The sequence below is a fragment of the Poecilia latipinna genome, unplaced genomic scaffold, assembly GCF_001443285.1.
Source record: "Poecilia latipinna isolate Pla-1442-1.1 unplaced genomic scaffold, P_latipinna-1.0 Scaffold448, whole genome shotgun sequence".
NCBI lineage: Eukaryota > Metazoa > Chordata > Actinopteri > Cyprinodontiformes > Poeciliidae > Poecilia > Poecilia latipinna.
Window position 1 is genome coordinate 250,523 of NW_015113064.1, and position 24,791 is coordinate 275,313.

Below are 24,791 nucleotides of genomic sequence, written 5' to 3' on the forward strand. Positions count from 1 at the left end.
CTCACTAGTTTGTCACCACCTTCAGTTCTGTGTTAACTCCGTCATGCACTGTCAACTCCATCAGATGGACTTTTTCTTGTTTTTTGTTTGAAATAATATTTATTTTATTTCTTGAGAAGCATTTGTCTGTAAATTGAGTAAAAATATCACTAATGGGGTATTTTAAAAATCATTTTAGATTTATTTTTGTCAGATGGTGATGACAAAGTTTTGGGTCAGGTCGATTAAAAATGTAATTTTTAAAAAAAAATTCGCATCTGGGAGCCTGTACCTTAGCATCTTCATATTTTCTAAACATTATTTGTCATATTTGCGTACATAAGGTTGAGAAATAATAAAAAAAAAATATGGGAAAATTAAAACCCATTTTGTCCCTATTCTCAAGAATCACTGATATACTATACATAGCAAAGAAATCTCCTCAGCATTAGACATATATTACAGGTATCTGCATTTCATAGACATAGAAGAAGCACCAGTGCCAGTGACTGTAGATTGATGATAAAACTTCTAAATGTCTGCCCTCCACAATGTAACAATAAACATAATGTATTGGAGCATAAAAGACCTGAGTAGCTGAGAGTTTTGAAGTATTTTCTGTCATGTTAGTATATTAATACTTTAGTTTGATGAGGAAAAGAAGACTAATTTTAGTTAATATTTTCCACATGTGCTTGAGAAAGAGTATTGTTTGGCCAGCATGCCTAGGTGGGCCCCATGTGGGGGGAAAGGAGGGCTGATATATGGGTCCCATATGGATTTGTCCGCGGGTTCCACGATGGCCCCACATGGGTTTGCCCATGTAGGGCCAGAGCCCACATGGGCCCTACATGGGCCCTAAATGGACAAACCCATGTGGGCCACCACCATATAGGGCCCATGTAGGGCCCATGTGGGCTGTGGCCCTACATGGGCAAACCCATGTGGGGCCATCGTGGAACCCGCGGACAAACCCATATGGGACCCATATATCAGCCCTCCTTGCCCCCCACATGGGGCCCACCTAGGCATGCAGTTATTGTCAAATGAAATGTAAAAACAAAACAAAAACATCAGAGAAGCTTCTCAAATTGTCTTCAGATTGTTTTAGCAACTACTTTGGGGGTTGGTATTTTGACTTTGGTCTGATACAGAGAATTAGGTATGTCTGTTCTGCAAATCTGGAGGCTTGTAAAGTAGGAGTATAATATTTTCTCCTAGCTTATTTGCACAGGTTTCTGTACCAGCGTAGTGAAACAAGTTTGTTTCTCCTAGACACAGAACATTTCCTGAAACTTGCTGCTGCATTTTTTTGTTAGATTTTTAACTGTCAAATGAAATAGGTTCACGTTAGGATAGGGGTTGTGATTTCTTTTCATAATTTATTTATTGGTTAAGGCAGAGTGGAGAAGAAAGTGTGGAATATATAACAGCTCTAAAAGACAAGTCAAATGGAAAGGAATAATTAATTGCTTTGTGAAATGACATACTTAATACCTGCCTAAAAGTTATTATTTTCAAAAGATACTTTTAATCAGACAAACAAATGTCATTGGAAGACACATTCTAACTCAATGAACATGACTGATAGGTATTTGCTGAGTGATCAAGCACAGCGATACCAAAAGTCAATAAACACGGTATTAGCACTTTCGGCAGGAAATACGGGTGCAAAGTCCTTCTTAAAGATTAAATCATCATCTTCTCATCTCCACAAAGCTTGCCAGCAGAGGAAAACATGACGTGCTCGAAAATCTCCTGGGAAGGTGTCTGCACTGATTTTAAACTTGATAAAACAAACTGAAACAACATCATCAGATGACAGTCCACGTGTAGAGAATAGCCCCCAAACTCCTGAATGGGCTTGCTTAGCAACTCGCTGTAGAAATGTGATCGTACCTATTCATTGTACAGCTTTTGGAGCTACATGTTTTCCTTCCACTCAAATTTCCATTCCTGTAAGGAGCACACTGTGAACCCCCAGCTTCTTTTGCAGTTATTGATTACAGTTTACCCACCTGGTGGGTGTCACTAGCTGCCTGCTGGAGTATCTTCAAGTCACCAGTCCAGCCCATACAGTGGAGTAGAACATAACATGGCCATAACATTCTCTGGGTTAAACATCCTTTTTATTGCCATATGTAATCTAATTTTATGATTAATTAAAGCTTGGGTTTGATTGGGTGTAAAAGAGTTTCACAGAGTGAAATCCACCTCCCTGTGATTTTCACTTGTTGAATTGAATTGCTGAAATAAAATAACTTTTTATTATAGATTCACCTGTATGAGCTGCTCAATTTTGTACAGGTATGTTTTAAAATATGAATAAGCAAATAAAATAAAAACAATCTTTGGATGTTTTATTTTATGTATTTTCTTTCTCTTAATATATTTCCTGTACAATCGGAACACATAAAAAGTAATCATAGTCCAGTTTTTCATTATTATTATTATTATTATTATTATTATAGAAGGTCAAACAATACTATCACACCCCACAAACACCCAGTGATCTCACTCATATCATTGAAATAAAATTACCAACATATTTACATACATTTAAATTAAAACATTTGATGGGGAAATTTTAAATTAATGATGCTCATGTCACTGAGCCAACATGGGTGGTCTGGTTCCCATTTGGCCACCAGTCACTGTACCCAGCATAGTTACTTTTAAAAAAAAATAAATTAAGAATATCAGGTCAGGAAAGTGGGCAGGTAGAGCAAATATTAGGAAATGATCTTCCAGCTGCTGTGAGTAAATACAGAACACCTAACATATCCCCCGCTGAGTTGTTGGACTGCAACAGAGCTCGGATGAGCTTGGTGCATGCAGACCATCAGTGCTGTGGATTCTTTAGCCGGGGACTAATTTCCAGACCTCCACTTGGGTCTGGGTAAACAGCACCGCCCCGATGGTTGTTTGTTTTAAGTGTGGAACGATCCGTCGCACAGCGCCGGGCTCGATTGACACTGTCTGCTATCTGCTACTGCGGATTGCTCAGAATAACAAGGCTGCTCGCTAATTCCCGTCTATCGGGGCTTTCGCCGAAACACCGAGAGAGTAGGGTCCAAAAAAAAAATCCAACAGGGCAGGCAAGAACGCCGCGCCGCCGTTGTCCGCACCCCAGAATGGCTTCAGGAGATCTTTACGAGGTAGGATAAAAGCACGTCCACGGAATATGCTCTGTAATATTGACGAATAATGGAATTAGGAAGTAAAGGGAAGGGCGTCACGTATGTAAAAAAGCGGTGTCCTAAGCCCTTTAACAGGCGAAACTAACCCTCTTCACGCTTTACAAACACGGGGTCGGCTTTATTAATGCTTCTACTTAAAGTCGCTCCTGATATACTTTAGCATGATTCTTATCGGCTGTGGTAAATAGGATGTAATAGAGGGGCAGAACTCCTCAGTGTGTCGCCGAGTTGAAAGTCGTGGTAAAGTGACAGCAGCAGCGCTGAGCGGACGGGCATGGTGAGCTGCCACAGACTGAGTGATGGGCTCTCAAGGTGCGCATATAACATACCAAAATGTGTTTTGTCATGGCAGTGTTTATTGGTTGGGTGAGTGTGTGGCGAGATCAAGCAAAACAAGGCGGCAGTTTATATTTAGCGAGCGCTGAAAAGTGGTTGGAGTGTGCGGCTGGCCGATGTCTGTATTTGTGAAATAGTGACTCTCGCAGCGTGGGGTGGAAAAGTTGCCCCCAAATTGGAAGGTCACGCTGCCCCTACGTGCGCGGCAGCATCACTCTGGAAACAGAAAATACCCGAAGTCCTGGCACTTTGGCCTCATTATCCTGTTATGGTGTCAGATGTTGTCAGAGATGAAGGTTTGATTGCGCGATGACGTTCTTTTAAGACAAACAAGCATGCCTTTTCCATCGTTTATTAGCCTGTATGTGATGTGGTGCACATTGTTTAGACTTGCCTCAAAAAGTCCAGCAGATAGCTGCGGCTCTCCCTATTCTCATGTAGATAATCTCTTAACTCCATAGAAAATACTGCAGGATGAGTTAAGGACAATAAATGAAGTCAAAAACACTAGGTCATAGTTTTCACCCTGCTATTTTTTAAAATGTGCATTTCAATGTGTGTTTCATGTATGAAACCGTAGAAAAATACCACTTTGATTGTTCTTAGTTCTGTCTACTTTGTTATCCACTTTTAATGTAGAGGAGATAAATTCAGTTGTAGTTTATTTTATGAATAAATCTTTGCCTCAGTCATGTGAGCAGTACTTTTAATAGAACTTTTATAGTTCTATCTACCAAAATTAGACATCTTCCTGTGCAACAAACACTGGTTTTGATGGTTTTTGAGAAGAAATGGGTATTGTTTTCATTAACTATGTGAAGTATGCATTTTGTTTCTCTGTTTTTAAATGCATGACTTAACCAGTGCACTCAAAACTAACTGAGGAAAGGTTGGTTTGAGTTGTTGCTCTTCCAATATAACAAAACAGATGTTGTTTAGAATGAGAATATTCTGGAAGTGTATAGGTAGAAGACATGCTTCACACAATAAACTAAAAGTATCTGGGTCACCAATAACATATAATTAAAACAAATTACTTTTAGGGCTTATTTAAAATGCATAATGTCTATTTACCATTACATCTAAAATAATTTGTAATATGATGAAAATCCATAATCCAAAATTGAATTTATATAGATTAAGGACACAGAGTGAAGTATGGCATATCAAACCTTCATTTCTTGTAACTTTTATAATTATGGCTTTCAGTTAATGAAAACTCAAAATTCAGTGTCTTAGACAATTTAAATATAATTGAAATGAACTCAAATATTGAATTGAGTGACAAAACCATATATAACTTTCTCACAGCATTAATTTTTTTGAAGTGTGCCTGTATAATTAACTATGTACAAATAATCCATATAAGTTGTATTTCCAACCTGTCTGTCTGTTATTATAATTTATCAATATTTTTTTCCTCAGAAAGTATCGATTTTTCATCCTCGAGTATCGATACGTCAAATTGTACTTTGAGTTTTACGTCAAATCCACATGATTTAAATGACAGCTATCACGCATGACATTTTTTTACCCAGTTGCACATGTACATTAAACTGTTATAATTAATGAAATAATGAAATGAAATTGAAAAATTACACTATATCTAATATAAAAGGTTATTTTTCTTCATAACCATATCAACAAAGCCACACAATTAACATTTAAACAAAGCAAATGCATAACAGAAACATTTATTACACCATCATTTCAATTAATTCAATTCAAGTCTATGGAACAGCCACAAAATGTCACCAAAATCACCCTGTCCGTCTAAACTCTTTCAGAAAATCTTAGAAATGTATCGTATCAAATTGTATCGTATCATTTGCTGAATGTTGTGATATATATCATACCGTGAGCAGAATATCGCACATTGCATTGTATTGTGAGGTAAGTGTATCGCTGCAGCCCTACTAGTTTTATTCTGTGTCTAAGTTTACTGCTGACAACACGGGGGTATTTGAGGCCAGGTTTAGATGTTGTTCTCACAAACATTAGTTGCAATGCTTACTTTTCCTTTAAGCACTTCTGGGAGAAGCAGTTTTGGAAATTCCTTGAGGGTAACTTCCACTTGTGTATTAGGCTAAAGATTTTTTTTTTTCTTACACTAAGAATGCGCCTAAAAACCTGTGGTGCTTGATAGCTGGTAAAAGTTGTTTATTTTTATGGCTAGTAAAAGACAGTGTCCATCCAAAATGTTGTGATTTATTGTTTTATTTGTCTGGGAGTTTGTAAAAATAATAATAATAATAATAAAATAAATTAAAAACAGCTGCTGATTATTCCAGAGTTGGACAAGTTCTTTGATTCGGGACCATACTTCTGCAAGTTTGACATCTTTCCTTCATTGAAAGCACCTGATTTAAATAAACGTGTCATTGGGAGGCTCGTGTAGGTCTTGTTAAGAGGCTGAAGATATAATTCTTTCTCAGGTTCATTGGAGCACAGACATATAAAATGTGTACTTATATTAACCCTTTTGCAGTACTCGCACACACGTTTGTTAACTGCCAGTTTTAGTACTTAGCCAACTCATCCCACACTTATATCTGGGTCAACAGCTGCACACCACCTAACACTTACTTCCTGTAATGCTAAATGTGTAAACTACCAGGTCAACTAGTTTCCCCTTGATGTTCTGAGATCAAATTAAAAAGTAGAGGTGACTGAGCATCGGGTGTGGCTGCCCCAAGATTGTTGACATAGCCATACTGTTCAAACCATAGAATCATTCAAATATTTGCTAGATTATTTGAGAGTTTTGGGGGGAGGGTTTACCTTTCCTTGAAAGTTACGTGAGATACTAAATAGTTTTTCTTTTACTGCATTTAGCATTCTGCATGTGTTGTATTGTTTGCTTGGGAACTGGTTTTGTGATATGTGTATATTTGACCTCAAGCTCCCACTTTTTTCAGTCTGTAAACATAAAATGTACTATAATGTATTTCTTTTCCCCACGTACAGTAAAATTGCATGTTTTATTCCTCTGAAAAGCAATGGAATAAAATTGGAATTAGCAGATGAGACGGGGGGGGGGGGGAAATTACAAATTTGGCATTAACCAATAAAGGCTTAATTATTGCATTTTTAATATTTATATAAATAGAGGAGTAGGCCTGGGCGATATGGTCTAAAATCAATTTGAAAACCTTGATAACGATAAATGGACTTTAACACATTTTATCAACCTCCCCATCTCTTTCACTTCTTGCTACAAACTGGATAGGTCACATGACTCCAACCTACAGACTGTTCATGTAGTGCAGCGTCGTAAAAGAACATGAGCATAGCCTATGTTAGCTATGCTTCGCTTCGTACAAAGGGTCTGAACGCCTGGCTATTGAGAAACGATTGCTTGCTGGAGGCATGGACGTGGTTGAAGATGCACCTTTACACAGCCAAGATGACAAGACTTTTCTTTTTGTTCGTTACAAACACCAGAAATACCAACATGGGCAAAATGATGGGAGTCATTGTCAGAATTTTTGGTGTCAGTTAATTTTGAGTTTATCACCAAGGCTTAGAGTGGATAGTGTCCTTTGAACTAAGCCTTCTTTGTTGCACATTATGAAAGGCTTTTAGGCCATTTTTAATTTGAAAGATCCTTATATATAGCTATGACTCACAAGCAGAAGCATGAATGACGCTGCTGTCTTCTTGTATCGTTTTTCTGCTTTAAGAAACGATTAATGAAAAAGGCTTTAAAGTGTGTACAAACAGACTTCACAATTTCACTGCTGATACTTTATTACTCAGGTATGTGTTTTGTACACATATATATTGTTACTTTGACACAATATTTTTTTTTGTATTTCCGCTATACAAAATTAATTCTGTCTTGCTACCTTTGAAGTGAGATTTTATTTCTGGTTTTGTCATGTTTTTTTCTTTACCATCACAAGGATTCATCACTTGTTTCATTAATATTACAAATTACAAAGGAGCTCATCTGATGACGCCATAAACAAATGAACATTGTAATGCATAGTAATTGATTAACATGCAATGATGCAAATGCATTTCCAAAAGCACTAAGCCAGTGGTGTCCATTTCCAGTTCTCGAGGGCCAGTTTCTTCCTCCAACAGAGTGGATTTAAATGGTTGAATTGGCTCAACAACTCGCCGTGAAGTTCTGCAGAGGTCTGGCAGGGAAACATCCTTTGATTCAGATGTGTTGAACCAGAGAAAATATCTAGATTATATTTACCCCAAGGGCTGACATTGAACACCACTGCTGTAAGTCATTCATTTGAGACAGATCAGGGGCTGCTCATTTTTCCCATGGTTGTGCTTAGAACCTCTTTACTTGTGAACTTTACTTTAAAAACGTCCTTTAGCTTTGTCAGTGTGTCCTTGTTAAATTAAGTAATATAATTGAGCATTTTAAAGAAATCACAATAAATTTTCAAAGTTTTCCACTCCTGCGCACTGTAGAAGGAACTTGGCAATTACCTGATATGTCACATTTTCAGTTGTCGTCGAGATTTTCCACCAGACTACATTTTGCTATATAGTTAGCCTGAACAGCAGCTTTGGGGGGTAAAGGTGAAACCTAACTTTCCAAAAGTACTCCTGTGTGTGTGTTTGGTTTATGTTTGTTTCACATTGTTTAGCTATTTGACTTTTAAAAAAATGCACATATACTCAGATGGCACTCATACATTTCATATTAATTTGACCTTTCAAGTCATCTGGCAGGCAAGGAATAAGGTGGAATATTTTGTACAAGGATATCTTGAATTAATTGAACTCCTCATAGGAGATTGGTAAGTTTTAACTTTAGGTCATTAGCTGTCTTTTTTTTTTTTAGCTCTGTCATAACAACTGCTTCAATAAGATGTAGTCAAATGGATGCAACTTAAAGACTGAAGGAACTGAGATTAGCCAGGTCCTGAGAGAGACACTATGGTTAAGAATTTGACTTGAACACTTTGTTGTCACTGAATGAAATTTGGAAAGAGTTCAATGTTTGACTTGAGTCTCCTGCTGATTAATTTTGTTTTCTATGTGGAGTACTCCACAAATGTCACTTATGAATTTTTTAGCCCATTGTGAAGTGGCTACAGAAAACAAAACTTATTTCACAAAACATACAGAGAAAATAGGAGATTTATTTTGTATAGTCCTTACGTAAAGCTATTGGAACACCAGTACGTCACGCCTTTTCGTAGAGCAGAGTGCCATGGCGAGCATGCCGTTCTGCTTGCTGCAAACATGTTAAAATAATTTTTAGATCAGCACCATAGATCAAATTCCAGCAGTCATAGCAGCATTACGGTATGCAGTACTTCAGTTGTAAATGACTGTTTGGGTTGGTGGGTTCTCTGGTAGGATATTCCTATGACCACCACCATTATGCCACACGTTTTTATATCCTCAGCTCAGTACTGAGCAACAAATGCTATCCTAATATAAAGCCTTGTTAATTTTTTTATCTAGCCCTAATAATCTTTCCAAGACCTGGTTGAGATGGTGTACTTTATGGCTAGTTTCAGTGCAGTCTAAATCTAGCATGCAGGGGATTCCTCTAAATGAGATTGAACTTGGAAAGCTACAAAAAGTCAATTTTGTATCATAACGTAATGCCTCCATCAAAAACATACAAGGAGTGTTGTTGCTTTCGCTCATTCATCCATGTTTGAGAAATCCTTGAATCTCCTGTGGCAGCCATTCAGAGATGCCTATAAACCCCTACTTATACAATGTACCACCTATTTACCTGAGGCTCCACCTTGGAGCTCAGTCCTCAGACAAGTTTCCACCCCACAGAGCAGCCCTCCCCTGCAAGAACGGAAAGAAAGTAGTTCTCTCTCTCATGGTTGCATGAAGAATATGACAATCTCTTATTGCACCCAGATCAAGGAGTTCTTGTAGCTTTTTTTCATACATCTTTTTGACAGAACCTTTTTCTTGCATGGTGTCTGAAAACTAGTATATACAAATGCCATAGTTGGCGGAACCTTAAAAACTTCAGTTTTTGTGAGGTATGAAATGCCGTGGCAGGAAATAACTTTGCTCTGGTTCTTGCCATCTCAAGTAAAAGTACTAGTTTCTGCTTTGGAGGAGCATGTTGGGGTTAAGGCAGGTGGAGCAGTTTCCTAAGGTCTATAAGCACACTGCAGACTCATTTCCATACGTAGACATGTGCTTGTATTCAGAATAGAAATCAAAATTACAGAGTGATCAAGCAGGCATAGCTTTGTGCCTATTTGATCTGAAGAAAATGCACCATTAATCACAGCATTAGTCATCTCATTTGTTGAGTTCTGTGGCTCACAAATTCAAAATCTTAAGCTAATAAACAAAAAAGCTTTGTGTCATCTTGACAATTTCTCTTCTTTGGTGGGTGGTGTAAATCAGATTTTAACAAGAAAAAGAAATAAAACTATATTTTGAATAATGGACCACAGCAAAGTAAGTAGTAAGTACATAAAGTTTATTTATTAAGGCATTTTCACTGACAAAAGTCACAAAGCACTGTTCGGCATAAATCACAATTAATCTTTAAGAACAAGCATAAGAAGTACAATAAAATCCTAACAAACTTCTCTTTAATTCCATGTAATAAGTTCTTAACTGATTCAAACTATTGTATTTTGTTAAACAATTTTAGGAATTTATGTAATAATTATAAACATATTATATTTTAACGGCGATCCTGCTGAAGCCCATATGGTACTGGTGTTGTTAATCCAAACCAGAGTAATGACTTCCAACTTACCCAGGTAGATATGACCAACATTGACTGGACTGGAAATTAAAAAAAGAAACCAAATCAAAATCAACCAGAGGAAGCTTTTAAAATGTGTTCTTTGTGCTCATTGTGTTTTTTTACGTGGATCTCTCTACCCATTATGTCTTGTGGTAGAAGATTCTTCAGTGAAATGTTTTTCATCATTTTATGACCAACTCCATTAAGAATGGCTTGATGGAGAACGGCTAAGAATTATTAGAACGGCTAATTTTAGCATGTTTTTGCTAAAAAGGATTTCAAGTAGCTTTTCAGTTTGTTTGCTTATTGACCAAAATGAGTAATGCAACAGGTGACTCACATGGTGCTTTCTGCTAATCGTTTGCACTATGTCTTTGCAGCAGGGGATACGGGTGTTTTTCTCAGTGTGAAGAAGAAATTATCATTTGTAGATTCTGACCTTTTCTATCTCCAGTATGGCCAAATATTGCACTAACGAGTTGCAGGGGACCATTTTTCTACAGATGTGAAATATGCAGAAAGCTTCATATGCAGGAAGCCTCATAGTAGTATATTGTGGAAACATCAGAATTGACTGAGTGCGTTTTCTTTCTCTTACTGTTTACATGTAAACAGTGATCAAGCTTAGTGACTGCAATTGTCTTTTACGTTTGCTTTTGTTTGTTTTTGTTTTTGCAAAAGGGATCCATATTTTTTTTTTTTTTCCACAAATAAGCATTTCAAAGTGCAGTGTGCATTTGTGGTCAGCTCCCCTGACTCTGTGCTTAGTGGAAACAGATGCAGCCGCAAGATTTTCAGGTCTGTCTACCAGCTTTGCCAGCATTTGAAGGAATTTTACACACATTCTCAATCTTCCCTTCAGATCTGACCACTTGACACTAACTTGTTGTAAAGAAGCATCCACACAGCATAATGCTGCCTCCATATTTTGCTCTGGTGATTCTGTGTCTTCTATTCCCACCACATAAAGTGATTTATATATATGCTGTTACGGCCCAAGACCTTTTCCGTTGGGTCTCTAACATCCATGTTTTGGACTCCTTAATTGGTGCTGATTGGAAGTGGAGACAGCTGGCCAGTGTCTCCAGATGACGTCAGATCCACCTTAAGATGCACCACTTTCTCTGACTAAGCAGCTCATTCTTTCTGTCTCCCTGCCACTCTCTCCCCTTTCTCACTTTCTTCCCCAATCAGTTATGATTTTTATTAAATAAATTCCCTTTGAAGTTATCCCATGCGTTGCTATGGTTTAAGAGCCAGACCAAGGCCAAAAAGATTATTTTTTATTTCATCTGACCAATGTCTCCACTTCCACATATTTGCTGTGGCCAACCGCCAGCTTGAACTTTTGTTTTATTGCAGGTTTTCTTTTTGCATCTCTTCCCATTGAGGCATTTGCTCTGTGCATGCAAATAGTTTTCATGTCAACTCCTCTCAACTATCCCACCTGTGTATGGGAAGTAAATCTCTTCACAAAACTGAGATAATACTAAGATTAAATTACACACAGGCAAATTGTATTTGCTAGCTGGGTGACATCTGAAAGTAATTAGTAACTCCATGGTCAAATGGAAGAAATCTTATTGGTCTGATGGGACCAACATGGAGCTTTTTGACACATCAAATAAGACACTTAAGTTTGGTGGACACCAAACACTGCACATCACCACAAACACACCATCCCCACTGTGACGCATAGTGGTGGTACTGTCATGCTGTGAGGACGTTTCTCGACAGCAGGCCCTGCTAAGGACTTTAATTTAACACGTATTCCAATATTTTTGTGAAAATATTCATACAGAAATATTCACAAACTTTTCCAAATCTTATTAGAAAGCAGAATAAATTGGTTATAACTACCTAAAATAAAAGGCCCGTCGCATACCTAATATTTTTTCATGGTTGTAAATTAAATCATATTTTGAGATCAGTTTGAGATCAGGCTTTGAGTCATGGAATATTTCACTACTGAACCAAGTTCAAACAACTCACAGTTGGGTAATGGCAAGCATGAATCACCAGTCTTTGTCCTGCTTGGACACCTTGTCACTGATGAAACATTAAAATGTGTTAGAGTTTTGATTGAATTGTTTCTCATCTGTATTAAACAGATTACTGGCAAGTTCAAACTTCAATTTCTGAGATTCCCTGTCAGCAAATCGATTTGTGCATTCAGTACTAAGTAGGCTGAGGTTTTAAATAAACAAAAGCACATCTGCCTCTGTATTTTCAGATTCTCTTTGTTTCTGGCTTTTCACTTGGTAGTTTAAATGTTCACCCAGGTTTCAGCTTGAAATGCTTCAAAGGGCAAACACTGGGATTGCAAGGCTTGACCTAATGCTGTCCAAATGGATTTGTAGTTTAACTGAGGGGCCATTATGGAAAGTATGATACAATAAACTAGTCAAAACTGCAACGCTGCTCTTGAGGATTACATGTATGTTACAAACTCTTAACTTTTTGTAAAAGAATCATCAATATTTCTCATTGACAATATACTTGTGGCTGACTTCTATTGCCTTTGATTAGTACGTCAGGTCAACCTGTTACCGGTCTTGCTTAACTTTAATTAGCTGTGGTGAAGAAAAACACACATTGTTTGACTTTCAATTTTGTTTTAGCATAACTCCTGTCTTTTCTTGTTTAATTGTTGATTAGATACACACTTATTCATGTTTTCAACTCGCACAGTACGCTTAATATTTTTTCACAATAACTGATTATAATTACTGTAGATATCAAAATGCATGACGTCAAGTACTAGGCAATTGGATACACAGAACAGTAGCAGCGAATACGTTCTCGTCATGCAAGTCTAGTGCAACATTGAAGTTGGCTGTAATGACAGTTGCTTGATGTTTACGTTGTTTACAATAGTTTTGCATGTAGGGAGAAGCTACTTCCTTTTCTCACATGTTTTAGTGCTTGTTCAGTAGGGTAGTCTAATGCTTGTGGTCAGAAATGTGTTCAGCTGCACATGTAACCAAACTTAAAAATTATGTCAGTTGTGTATGTTATGAGCCCCACACATCTATAACGGGCTTTTTGTAACCTCTTGATTTGGGGTGAAATTTGTGCAGGTGAGATTTGATAACATCAATAATTCCAGCCGTACTTCACAAATAGATTCTGTTTGAACTTTTTCTAAACTGTTCTTCCAAAGTGTGGCACACTTTGTTTATGAACATTACTCTGTTAGGCTTCTGTGTGACATTGGAACGTTTTCTGCTGAAGTTCTTGGTTTTTCCATATTTTGTCAATAAAACTTTTTACTGCTTTTACTATGCACAAAGCATCTGAAAGCATAAAGTGTTACTACATGCAAGTCACATTTGAATAAAAGAATAGACTGAAAACTGTCACCACGGGAATGGAAATTGTACTTGTGGTTTTATCATGCAAGTTGGTGTAAGAAATAATGCAGAGATTTCAGAAAATCAATTCATCTAAACATCACAAATTTGGGATGCAAATACTATGCATTTATTCAAGAGAATGAATAGAGAATGAGATCTGTGATCCAAAACCTCCCCCAAGTGCTAGAGACTAAGCCTCACAAAAGAGAAGCCCGTGTTTGCCATATCAGTCATGAATCAAAATACAGAGTATGCTGAGATATGTCCAGAGACAGTCTGACACATTTTAGCAGGTTTAACATGAAGACAGGTACAAGGAATTCTATAATCTGGAACAGTGTTCAGGAAAAGTTGTGCCGAACATTTATATATAGGCAATCTCATGAGTTTGGGTACCAGTCTCAAGGTATACCATAATTAAAAAAATTCTACAGTTTTCACAGTATCATTGTTTTCAGTAATTCCATTCAAAACCAAATAAACCGCACATGATGCTAACATGTTTGGTCCTAAAGTTTGTGGTGTACAGCCACACAGCAGAAGCAGCACACTACACACAAATTGATTTACTTAGATGTCAGTCGGAAAATCTTGCAAAACCTCTTGAGGCCAAACGTGACTTCAGAGTAAACAAATATGGCGGACTGAGCAAATGTGATAGTTCATGGACTCCGTTCCACCACATAAAGGACTCCATATTAATACACACCAGTCATAGTCAATGAGAACTTTACACTGTCTCTGCATAACTGCCATGCGCAACACCTCCACATCACCATCTGTCTAAATTAGAATAGATCTTATTTTTTGCCAGACACCAGAACAGGTCCGGACTCGATCTTCAAAAATCACACCACACCAACAGGAAAATTCACAAGTACAGCATCCGTATTTTCAAAATAATTCACCAAGACAGACTGCGTTTGCTCAAAATACTAACCACATTAACGAAAATATGGGTACATTTATACTGTCAGCATCTATTACCTATGTCTATGCATACACACAAATGTGCATAATTCTGAAACCTATTAAGTCAAGTTCTCTTGCTCAATTCAGTGCCTTTGAATTGAGGCAGAGCATTTTATGATGACACTCATCCTTTTTATCACTGGCTTTATCGTACAATCTCTCGTTTCCCACACATGCTTCTTGGAGGACTTTTGAGGTTCGCAGAGGAGCGGAGTCTCACATAGTGTAAATTACATCAGATCCGTTCATGATTCCCTTATCAGCAAAGTGTGCAGCAGAACAGAGACGCATGCAGTGTAAATCCGGGCTTAGAATATGTTTAAACCTTCAAACTTGTACATTCATGGTAAAGGACCAGATTATGATTTTTCAATGCCTAATCTTTTTGGTTCTGTTGGTACATTTACCCAATCATACACTAATCTGCACACATGAACTTTAGCATCCCTTTATGAATACAATGAAACCTCCAAATATAAATCACATTTGGTTGAACAGACAATTACTATCTTGAAAAATTGTATCTGGAAACAAGTTAACTCATTAAAAATATTAAAACAGTTCCTTCCCAACCCCTAGCCATAGCACACCCAGCATCCAGTCCCTATATAATAAGCAATAGATGATGAAATATTAATGAAACACAAAGAATAAACACAATGAGCACTGTGCCTGTGGGACATCCACCTGTTTGACATGAATACAGTTGAGATGATGTTTTATTCTTTTTTTTTTTAAAAGGAAAAAGGCTATTTGATTAAAAAGTCAGGGAATATATCACGATTCCATCCTACATTTTGCACTGGAACCATAAACAAGCATTTAAAAAGAAACAGCTTTCTGGAAACATCCAGCTGCCTGCATTGACGTTGGACAAAATGACTTGGCTCACCAGCCCTGTTTTAATTCATTCCAAAGGTACTCAATCAAGTTTAAGTCAGGGCTCTGTGCAAGCCACTCAATTTCCCAAATCTGTTCATCCATATCTTTGTGGAACTTGATTTGTGCACCGGTGTACAGTTATGTTAGAGCTAAAATACAATAATATACACACATACAAACTTTAATGAAGATGATGTTTTGCTCTCTGTGACACTTTTTGTTTTAATCATATATACAGCTTGTATGACACACCTTTAAAAACAGAGGCAGGAGACATGTATACTCTAAGGTGGCATCACATCGGTCAGCAGACGTGCGCTTTTGCTGAGCTTTACCAAACTAGAACCTTTTGTAGTCTGTTAATGTGTTAGCTAACAGCTGATGAGCATTCTGCTAGTTTGTTAGAGCAACCAAATAGTTCATTCATGAACCCACTATCTAAACCCGCTTATCCTGGCAGGGTTGAGTGGGGGCCTTTTCATGAAGGTCCCTGGGAGGTTGGAGGGCATGTGAGCCCTCTTAGGGTTCAAAGAGTTTTATTCTCCAGATAAGTGACAAAACAAAGGCAGTGACAGATGAAACAAAGACCCATGCAAGCTCAATGGTACATTTGGAACCACCAACTATCCTAGAAAACGGTTTGTTTTTTTTTTAACTGTGGGATGAAGCTGGAGCACTTTAAAAAAAAGCCCCACGTGTACAAGATGAGCACACAGGAATTTAAATCTGTAATTTTCTTGCTTGTTGGGTGACAGTGCTAACCACAAGAGCTCTAACAGTTCTTGGTGTGGTTTCTCATGCTGCTCTGATTTTTTTCTTGTGCATCATCAGATCTAAGCTAAAAGATTTCTTAAAGCTTCGAAGAATATCTCAGAAATGACTCCAATTTGCACAGTGAATTTGAAAGGACGCCAGATAAAGATGTGTGAAATCTCTGGCGATTCCTTGCTTAAAGCAGAAAATAAGTGGTTGAAAATATATAGCACCTCTTTAAGCAGTAATTGCTTATCACTCTAAATATCACATCTATTAGATTATGGGGATCTTGGTCCTAACTGCAGAGAAAGGATAGACTTTGATCATGACAGAAATTAGCTCAGAATATTTTTCCCAAGAGAAGGATGAAAAGATTATTTGGCCTGAGGAAGAAAAAATAATTATTGGACAGCCACACAGAATTTCTTTCAAGTCTAAATTAAAGAATATAAAAATCTGATATGGTGACAAAAAAGTAATAATAACCAGCCTGGTAAACACTGGAAATTAATTAGATAATTGCTAAGAACATAGGCATTTTTTAACATCATTCGCGGATGTTTTGAGGCGTACACGCTGAAGGTTAGCCTGCTTCTAATTGCAGGAGGCTAACCATACTAAAACTGACCATTGGAAATATTTTTTTATTAAACATATAAGTAACCTTCTAGTTGTGAACTACGTTTTCAGCATCATTCACCTTGCGATTCTCAGGAAAAGCTTCTCGTAGGGACTATCAGAGCAGCGTGAACCCATTGGAGGGGGTAGAGAGAAAGTCAGTCAAGCTATGATGAGCTGTCACAGCAGCGTATCCATCTATCTCAGATGTCTGGTGAAACATCAAGTGAAAAAATAGGTGTCTGTAGTGATTCTCCATTCGTTTTCTTCACGTTTCTGCAAAAAATAAAAAATAAAAAATAAAAAATCAGCAAATACTGACCTAGTTACTGCTGTAACTACAGTTCCCTCAGGATGAGTGTGATGGGTTTGGACAGACATCACTCTTTTTTTGTTGTTTTTCAACTATTAAGCCCTCTTCAGATGGGGCTACATGGTATTGATTTCCACCTGGAGAGTTTGGTAGGTGTAATTTGGGGCATGAGATAAGTTGCTTCAAACAAAGCATTTTAAACATTCCATAAATGTAGAATCAACCATAAAATGGCCATATTCTTACCGCAACATAACATAATTAACATGTCATCTCTGAAGGTTGCATCTGTTAGGATTTTGCCAAGCACATGTTGGTCTTATCACTTCTGAGCAGGGGAATCGGCAAGCTGCACACTTTACAGCAGGATAGCTGATCTAAATGTCTGCAAATGGAGTAGAAGAGATGGGGTTCAATATGTGTCACCTTCACTCATTCATTCACATCCTCTACAAAATCCTGTCGGCTCTGGTTCTGTATCAATTCTTCTGCCTTTGTATTTGGTTTTTCTTAAACATTTCCTGTTTGTTTTTTTTTCTCAGAAGACTGCTGGTAGCTTTTTTCTGAGTTGTCTTGCTGCAGTGAAAGGCTGCAAAGATTTGATTAGTTAGGACTCTTGAATAACTTTTTGCTCTGGTGGCACTAATGTGGCTAACGCATTTTTAAGGTGCACCCGAATTTTCATTTGTTTTACATTTAACATTGAAGTTTTACAGGTCCCCCCTTCCTGTTCAATCAGGAAAGGGGGGGAGGGGGGGCATTTATTTTTATTTAACAATCTAGGAAACATAAAGTGTCTGTACCACAGCCAATAAATATCCTTATACACGAGGTAAAAATAATGCAACAAAAACATGTGTAATACGTGGAGCCATTTTGGTAATTGTTTTTAGCGGGTCGTGACCAATTGAGGGAGAACCAATGGAAAACATATAAAACACAAGCAGATGAGAAAATGGGTAAATAGAAATTCCAGTTGAAGAGGATGTAGCAGTAGAGCTTCTTCAGCTGCAGCTTAGACTGTCATACTGCTGCAGTGATCGTTGCATCCAGCAGGCCCATACTGAGAGAAAATCAGAGGATCTCCGCTTATCCTTCTCTGACCCTGTGGGTCGATGCACATTTATGGGTCGGCCCGGAGCTGTCATAATTTAACCAAAGTTGAAAATAATTTTTTAATTGATATTCTTGGAAAAACGTCCAATAAAGTCTCTCAGCCCTCATTTGTATGCTTTTCTAACACATGCGATGGTTCGTTCTGGATACTTTCCGCTACTCTTCATTTCAAAGTGCTGATGTTTGTGTTCTCTGAGGTCTTTTCTGGTGAAATCCTACTGTAAAATGCACTGTTACTTGTGGTCTGACATTAGAGAAATGATAGCGCCTCACAGCTTTTCTGGGCTGCAGTGTGCTCACTTATCTTTCCTTTTCAGAAGGCTAGCTCTTATCTTGAACTTGGCAGATGTTGCAAAATGTACCTCAAAATTTTGTCACTACCCGGTTAGACTCATAATGGAGAACAGCAGAACGTTTGTCTGTGTTTGAAGGGTTTTAGTGGATGTATAATTTTAAGATGGTATTACTGATATTTAAGCTGTTTGTAAGCAAAAAAAAAAAAAAGGAGCAGAGAGCAGATCCCAGAACATGCCCTGTGTAATGTGTAATGTAACGTGATTAAATGGGGGGCTACTTCCTCCCTTCCTGGTTGGTGTGGTGGGGATAAAATATGTTATCAACATGGCAACTTTGATAAAGGCAGTTCTTAAATCTGCTTGTTTCAGATTTGAAATGCTTGTACCACCTTTGACAGGGAATGACGTTATAATGGAGTCAGTAAAACCAGAAGTTGACTTTACATTCTTACATTCAGAGATTTTTTCTTCTAAGGATGGAAAGGTGCAACAGATGATGCTCGGAGCTGTTTTTATTATTCTTCGTATTGCTTTCCGCTTCACAGCCGAGCGGCCAGCTTCGCATAGCTACACAGATGTCGTCGCAGTCTTCAGTGGTGGATTGGTAAAAGCTCAGCAGGTTTAACTGTTTCTTTGCTGCACCCTGATGTGCCGCCTACAGTAAATCACTGCCATCGCTTTGGTTCCCCCAGACAGTGTCTCTGTGACGCATGTCCTTCCAGGAACCTGAAAGATGACGCTCTCTCCTCACAGTTTCTGTTCATATGGGGTCAGACAACATCCTGCCTTTGTCTCCTAAAGTCAACCTACATCTATTTGGCTTTGCTGGTGTTGAGCAGCAGGTACGGAGTGCTGCCGTGCCAGTTCCTGAACCTCCTTCATGTGTGCTGAGTCATCCCCTCCAGTAATAAGTCACGCCACTCTAGTGTCATCTTGGAATTTAACTCTCTCGGATGTGTCAAGCATCAAGGTGAGGAAGCAAAGTGGGCTTGCTTTACCGGCTCGTGGGTAGCTGGTGAGGAAGTCTCTGATCTAAGCTTAGATGAGGATAAAGGAGATATGTGTTTAAGGGTCAATTCGTAAAAAGTATCCTGATGGTAGTTCTTTGTGTTTTTAATTAACCACTCAGTTCATCAGTGTGCCTGGGTTCCCTGTATACAAGCTGGGGTAGATCAAGTGTAGGCAGACCTTATGACAAAGTGAGTGTCGCAGATTCAGTGGTTCATGACTCTCTTCATTTATCAGCATCTGTCACCATACCCAATAACTCCTTTCATTACACCATAAAATGTACATGTTTATACCAGGACATGCCTTACACAGAGGAACATAGACTTGCTGTGATCAGCCGCTAGGGTTGTCATGGTGCAGAATTTTCAGGGTATTTATATGTGTTGCCTGTGTATTTATTTTCTAATGGGTAATTGATACACATTAGCTAGCATCAAGGATTACCAGCACCGTTTGGCCTTTCCTGTTTGTCATCCTAATCAGCAAAGTTCCTCAGAATAACGCTTTTGCTTTTGCTTTTGCCTTTTTGACTAAAGAGGTAGCTATGCTACCAGAGTTTTTAAACTCCCAGAAGCAGCTCACCGTTGGTTCTAATGATAGTTCTGTCCCCCTCTGCAAGGAAGTGGAGGGGCAGATTGCCTGTCTCTGCAGTGCTCCCCAAGCTATTTTCATCTTGGCGAGATGAAAATAGCTTAGTTTCAATATACTAATTTGTGTCATAATCCACACAAAGGATTCCTTTTTTGCATCAGTCATATTGAAATATTAAATACTTTGGTAACCCTTTGCTGTTCTCCAAAAAGGTGCAGTTGTTACCAGCCTAATATTAGCACCAAGTGGTGGGGAATGTAGTTTTCATGCACACAGGAGCCATCTTGAACGGTCGATGAAATATTTTAGCCAACCTTTTGTGGTATCCAACCCTAATGTGCTTTATCTGTGCTCCCCTCAGGTGGAGCGGATTGTGGACAAGAGGCGAAACAAGAAGGGCAAGTGGGAGTACCTGATCAGATGGAAAGGTTACGGGCGTAAGGAGGACACCTGGGAACCGGAGCATCACCTGCTGCACTGCGAGGAATTCATCGACCAGTTCAACAGCTCAAGGTGGCATTCACACAAACGACCCAAGATCCCAAAAAACCACGGGGAGCCGCTCACAACCAGCCAACACTCAGCTACAGAAAACTCCCGGGCGCGGTCTGAAGCCCGTAAGAAGAAAAGGACTAGCGGTCCAGCTGTGGGGATGAGAGTAGGACCCGTTTTAGGAATTGGAAGTGGAGGGTCGGGACTCTCTCATAAACAGAAGAAAGTAGGTTCTGGAGCTGGGAAGCCTCCTTTGGGGGAGAAAATGAGCAAAGCCATGACATACAAGGCTCATCCATCAAGTGGGCCTCACTGTGTTGCCCTGTTGAGGGTTCCTCATAATGGACTTCAGAATGGAGAGATGGAGCCTCTTGTGTATAGCACAGCACCAAGGTCACATAGACTGCCTTCAGATAGGGGGGAAACAGAACTAGGACAAAAAGATACCACTGGACCACAGTTCACTACTGAACTAGGTAAGATGTTAACTGAGCAAATTATATGGTAAGCCCAGATTTCACAAAAGAGTCCATAACACAAACTGCTGGTGGTTAATGCAAAAAAAATGAAAAACTGTTTGCTTGTAAAGTAGACATGTCATCGTCAGTGGCGAGTGTCCTGCATGTCATAGATGTTTCCCTTGTTCAAGGCGCCTGGAGGAAGCTGATGGTTCATTTCCAGGTCTCTCGGGAGCTTGACAACATGCCGAGTCAAGTGAATTAGATGTGTTGCAGCAGGAAACATTTAAGATGTGCAGAGAAGCCCGCTCTTGAAGAATGGAGTTGGGAAGCATTTATATAAAGTTATCGCTCGATTGTAGATCCTTAAACGTTCACATTAGCTTCAGCCGCTTATTGTTTTATATGTGGGAATTGATGCTAAAAATGAGTTCAGCAAATGTTAGCCAAGTAAAAAACTGTCCTAAATCACTTTTAGTAATATTGTGTTTTTGAAATATGTCATTCTTTTTTCACACAGTTTTACATAGTCTAACATAAAACATAAATTAAAATTATTAGTTTTTTTCCTGAACTTAACCTTTTCCAGGAAAATAAAATAGTTGAACTCTGTTCTTTGACAAATTACGCCTGGGGAAGATTGTGGCAAAAATATTAACCATCCATTATTGCTGCTGCTGGTTTTTCGCTTTATGTCACAGTTCATCATCCCCTTGTCATTAATGATGTACAAAACACAAGTGGGTGTAATATTTTGACAGATAGCTCACTCCACCAATTACATTCAAATATATGGCTATAGTTAGATTTACAGGCTTTTAAAATTCCTTGGGAAAGAACTGGTGCACAGAAACAGGATATATATTCACCAGGATACATTCAGAAAATTATGAGAAAGGATATGTGGGCACTGATGCTTGTTGGTAGCATACTAAGGGTAAAAATCCCCACGGTAATCCTGGTGGAGCTGCAGAAATTCACAGCTTAGGTGGGAGAACCTGTCAACAGGACAACTATGCAGCTCTCAAATCTGGCCTTTAAGGAATAGTGGCAAGAAGAAAGCCAGTGTTGAAAGAAAACATAAAAAGTCCAACTTGGAGTTTGTCACAAACTACTTGGAGAATACAACTGGAAGAAGGTGGTCTTGTGAAAGGACACCAAAATTTGGACATTATGGTCCACATGCAAATCGAAAAAGAAAAGTAACTCCCCATATCAGCCTAAATACACCATCCCAACAGTACAACAACAGCATCAGACATAAGTTTGATACTGAGAGGGAAAGCTGGTAAGAATGTAAGACAGAGTTAAAATACAAAATAAGTCCAGAAAGAAACCCGTCGCAGGCTCCAGGAGAGTCGAAACTGTATGACATACCTTTCTACTATAAGCTTTATGATTTGAATGAAGCTTTACTGCTGTTCTGGAGTTTTTGTTATCCCTTTAACTCTATTGCTGAGTATTTTTTCACAAAAAAGTATCGAGCACAGACTGCTTTCTCTGAACTGGTCCAGAAGCATGGTAAAACATTGCCAGCTAATTTAATTTGGTGGGTATGCGACATTATTTCTTGGGTTTCTAGAATTAATGTCATTTTTTATTATTTTGTTTTTAACTGTCGGGACACAAACAAATATTTTTACCCTTGGAAGAATTTCCCTCTAAGCATTTTCATGCAATCAAGTCTCCATAAAAGGCTTTCCAGAACTGTTTTTAGTTATGTTGCTTAAAAGTTGACCAAGTCAATGCTTTTCACAAATCTAATATGAAGAAAACTTTAACATTTATATGTACCCAAGTTATTAATCTCATCCATCTGTTTGAATCCAACTACATGGCATGAACGTCCACATAGGCTTAAAAGCTCTGAGTAGCCTGATCGATGAAGAAGCTGAAAATAAGACAGAAGTAGGTTATCATTTAAAAATCCTTTAAGTATCACATTTTTCCCCCAATTATTGCAATTTAAAGCTGACATTTCTAAAACGCTTTTTCCCCTCTATGACAGAGCTTTCCTATTCCATGATAATCGATGTACTCTACGATAAATCTTAGTGCTGAATACTTTAGCAGCCTCACATTTATAATGTAGAGAGCTGTGGTTTTACACACTGGGGCTTGTTAAAGCTCCCAATGAGAGGTGATAACACCTTTTGAATTTCACTCTTGGGTCACAGTCCAGGGTCTGATCCATGGTAGTTAATCATTACTGCTGTTCTGAACAAGTCTTCTCGTTTTTTTTTTTTTTTTTTGATTTAGCAAAAAATCTGTATCAACAGGGATTTTTTTTTTTTTTTTTTTTTTAATTTGTATTGATGTGTAAAGAAAAGTCTGGACAATTTGTTATCTTTCTATTTCTTGGTGCTACATTGGTTTGTAGCTGCTTTAACTTTGAAAACAAAGAAATAAAGTAAAAAACCTAGAGATTGGATTTTTAGGGGGAAAAAAATGACTAAAGTAGTTAATTTCCCAATTCGTAAGATTTCCCCTCCAGGCCCTTCGCTAACCAAAATCTATACAGGAAAAGATAGCAGTTCAGGCATTTACCATCTTGCTTATTTTCCCTTTTAATCATGGAATCATAGCATTAATATAACTGTCAGCTAAATAAACTTTCTCTTCAAGAAAGCTTAAAAGGTCTCCTTTAATATCAAATAGTTTCCATATGTTACCCACAGTTAGCAGGTGCACCAGAATGTGAACTTAAACATGCTTTACCAAGATAAATATTTTGTCTGCCAGGTGTTTATCCATTTAACATTCTATTTATGCTAATAGGTTCACATTATTGTGTTGTCTTATAGCAATCTGTCACTCTGACAGCCACTATACATCCTAATCTCCTAATCCTCAGAAGAATACTTTTCTCATCTCATTCAACACTCATTAATCCACTGCAGTATGTTAGCAGTGCCAAACTGTATATGGTTGCCAATACTTGACACAAACCTTCCAAATATTTAAAGTCACAACAAATATTTATCAGAAATGAGAATAGACATTAACATATCTATTTCTCTATGAATATCTAAATGGAAGCAGGACAAGTGATGTGTTAAAAAAGAGCATGCTTATGGAGAATGTTCATTATTTTCCTTATCGTTTTTATAGGGATTGTTCTCACCCAGTCCATAATCTCATAAATTCTCAAAACTTTGCAGCTTCAAAATAAATTCTCGTAGGCAATAAAATCTCATTGGTTTTGGTTCAAAAATTAAATTCACAAAGTACATAATTCACCTTTAAGACCAATTAAAGACTCTTCTGGAGGCACGCTACTTTTGTCACAAACTATCGAGGGACCAGTTCACCGCCAGCTGAACACAACCATGTCCTTAACAATGCTGTCAATTTAAAAAAATATATATTCTTAAAGGACTTCAGAGGTGAAATCAAGTCATTGTTTCTTAAAAAAAAAAAAAAAAAAGATCTGTCAAAAACATGCTTTTTAAAGTCATCCTTCTGAATATTGGATGAATTGGCAGTGCAGTGAAAAGGCCTCACCGCATGGGTTGTTTTGAAGGAAGTGGTGTTTTTTTTTTTTTCTTTTTTCTGAGTGACTTTTTGCTCTTGTGCTATTGTGTACTCCCACATCATGTCAAGATGTTCTTGGATAAGACATGTATTCCTTGCTAAACTTGTTGTTCTTTGTTTTTTTTTTTTTTTTTTTTTTTTTTTTTCATAAGCTGGGGTTTGGTTT

At 38.0% G+C, this 24,791-nt stretch overlaps 1 protein-coding gene across 1 annotated transcript in view; it reads left to right on the forward strand.

Moving 5' to 3' along the window:
* Positions 1 to 2,795: 2,795 nt before the first annotated feature.
* The window catches only part of LOC106951228 (chromodomain Y like 2), a 34,839-nt gene continuing 12,843 nt past the window's right edge, over positions 2,796 to 24,791 (forward strand). Inside the window, exons 1-2 of the mRNA XM_015038618.1 lie at positions 2,796 to 3,137; positions 20,503 to 21,109. Of these exons, the coding sequence (XP_014894104.1) occupies positions 3,114 to 3,137; positions 20,503 to 21,109 (631 nt within the window). The 5' untranslated portion in view covers positions 2,796 to 3,113. The remainder of the gene's footprint in view (positions 3,138 to 20,502; positions 21,110 to 24,791) is intronic.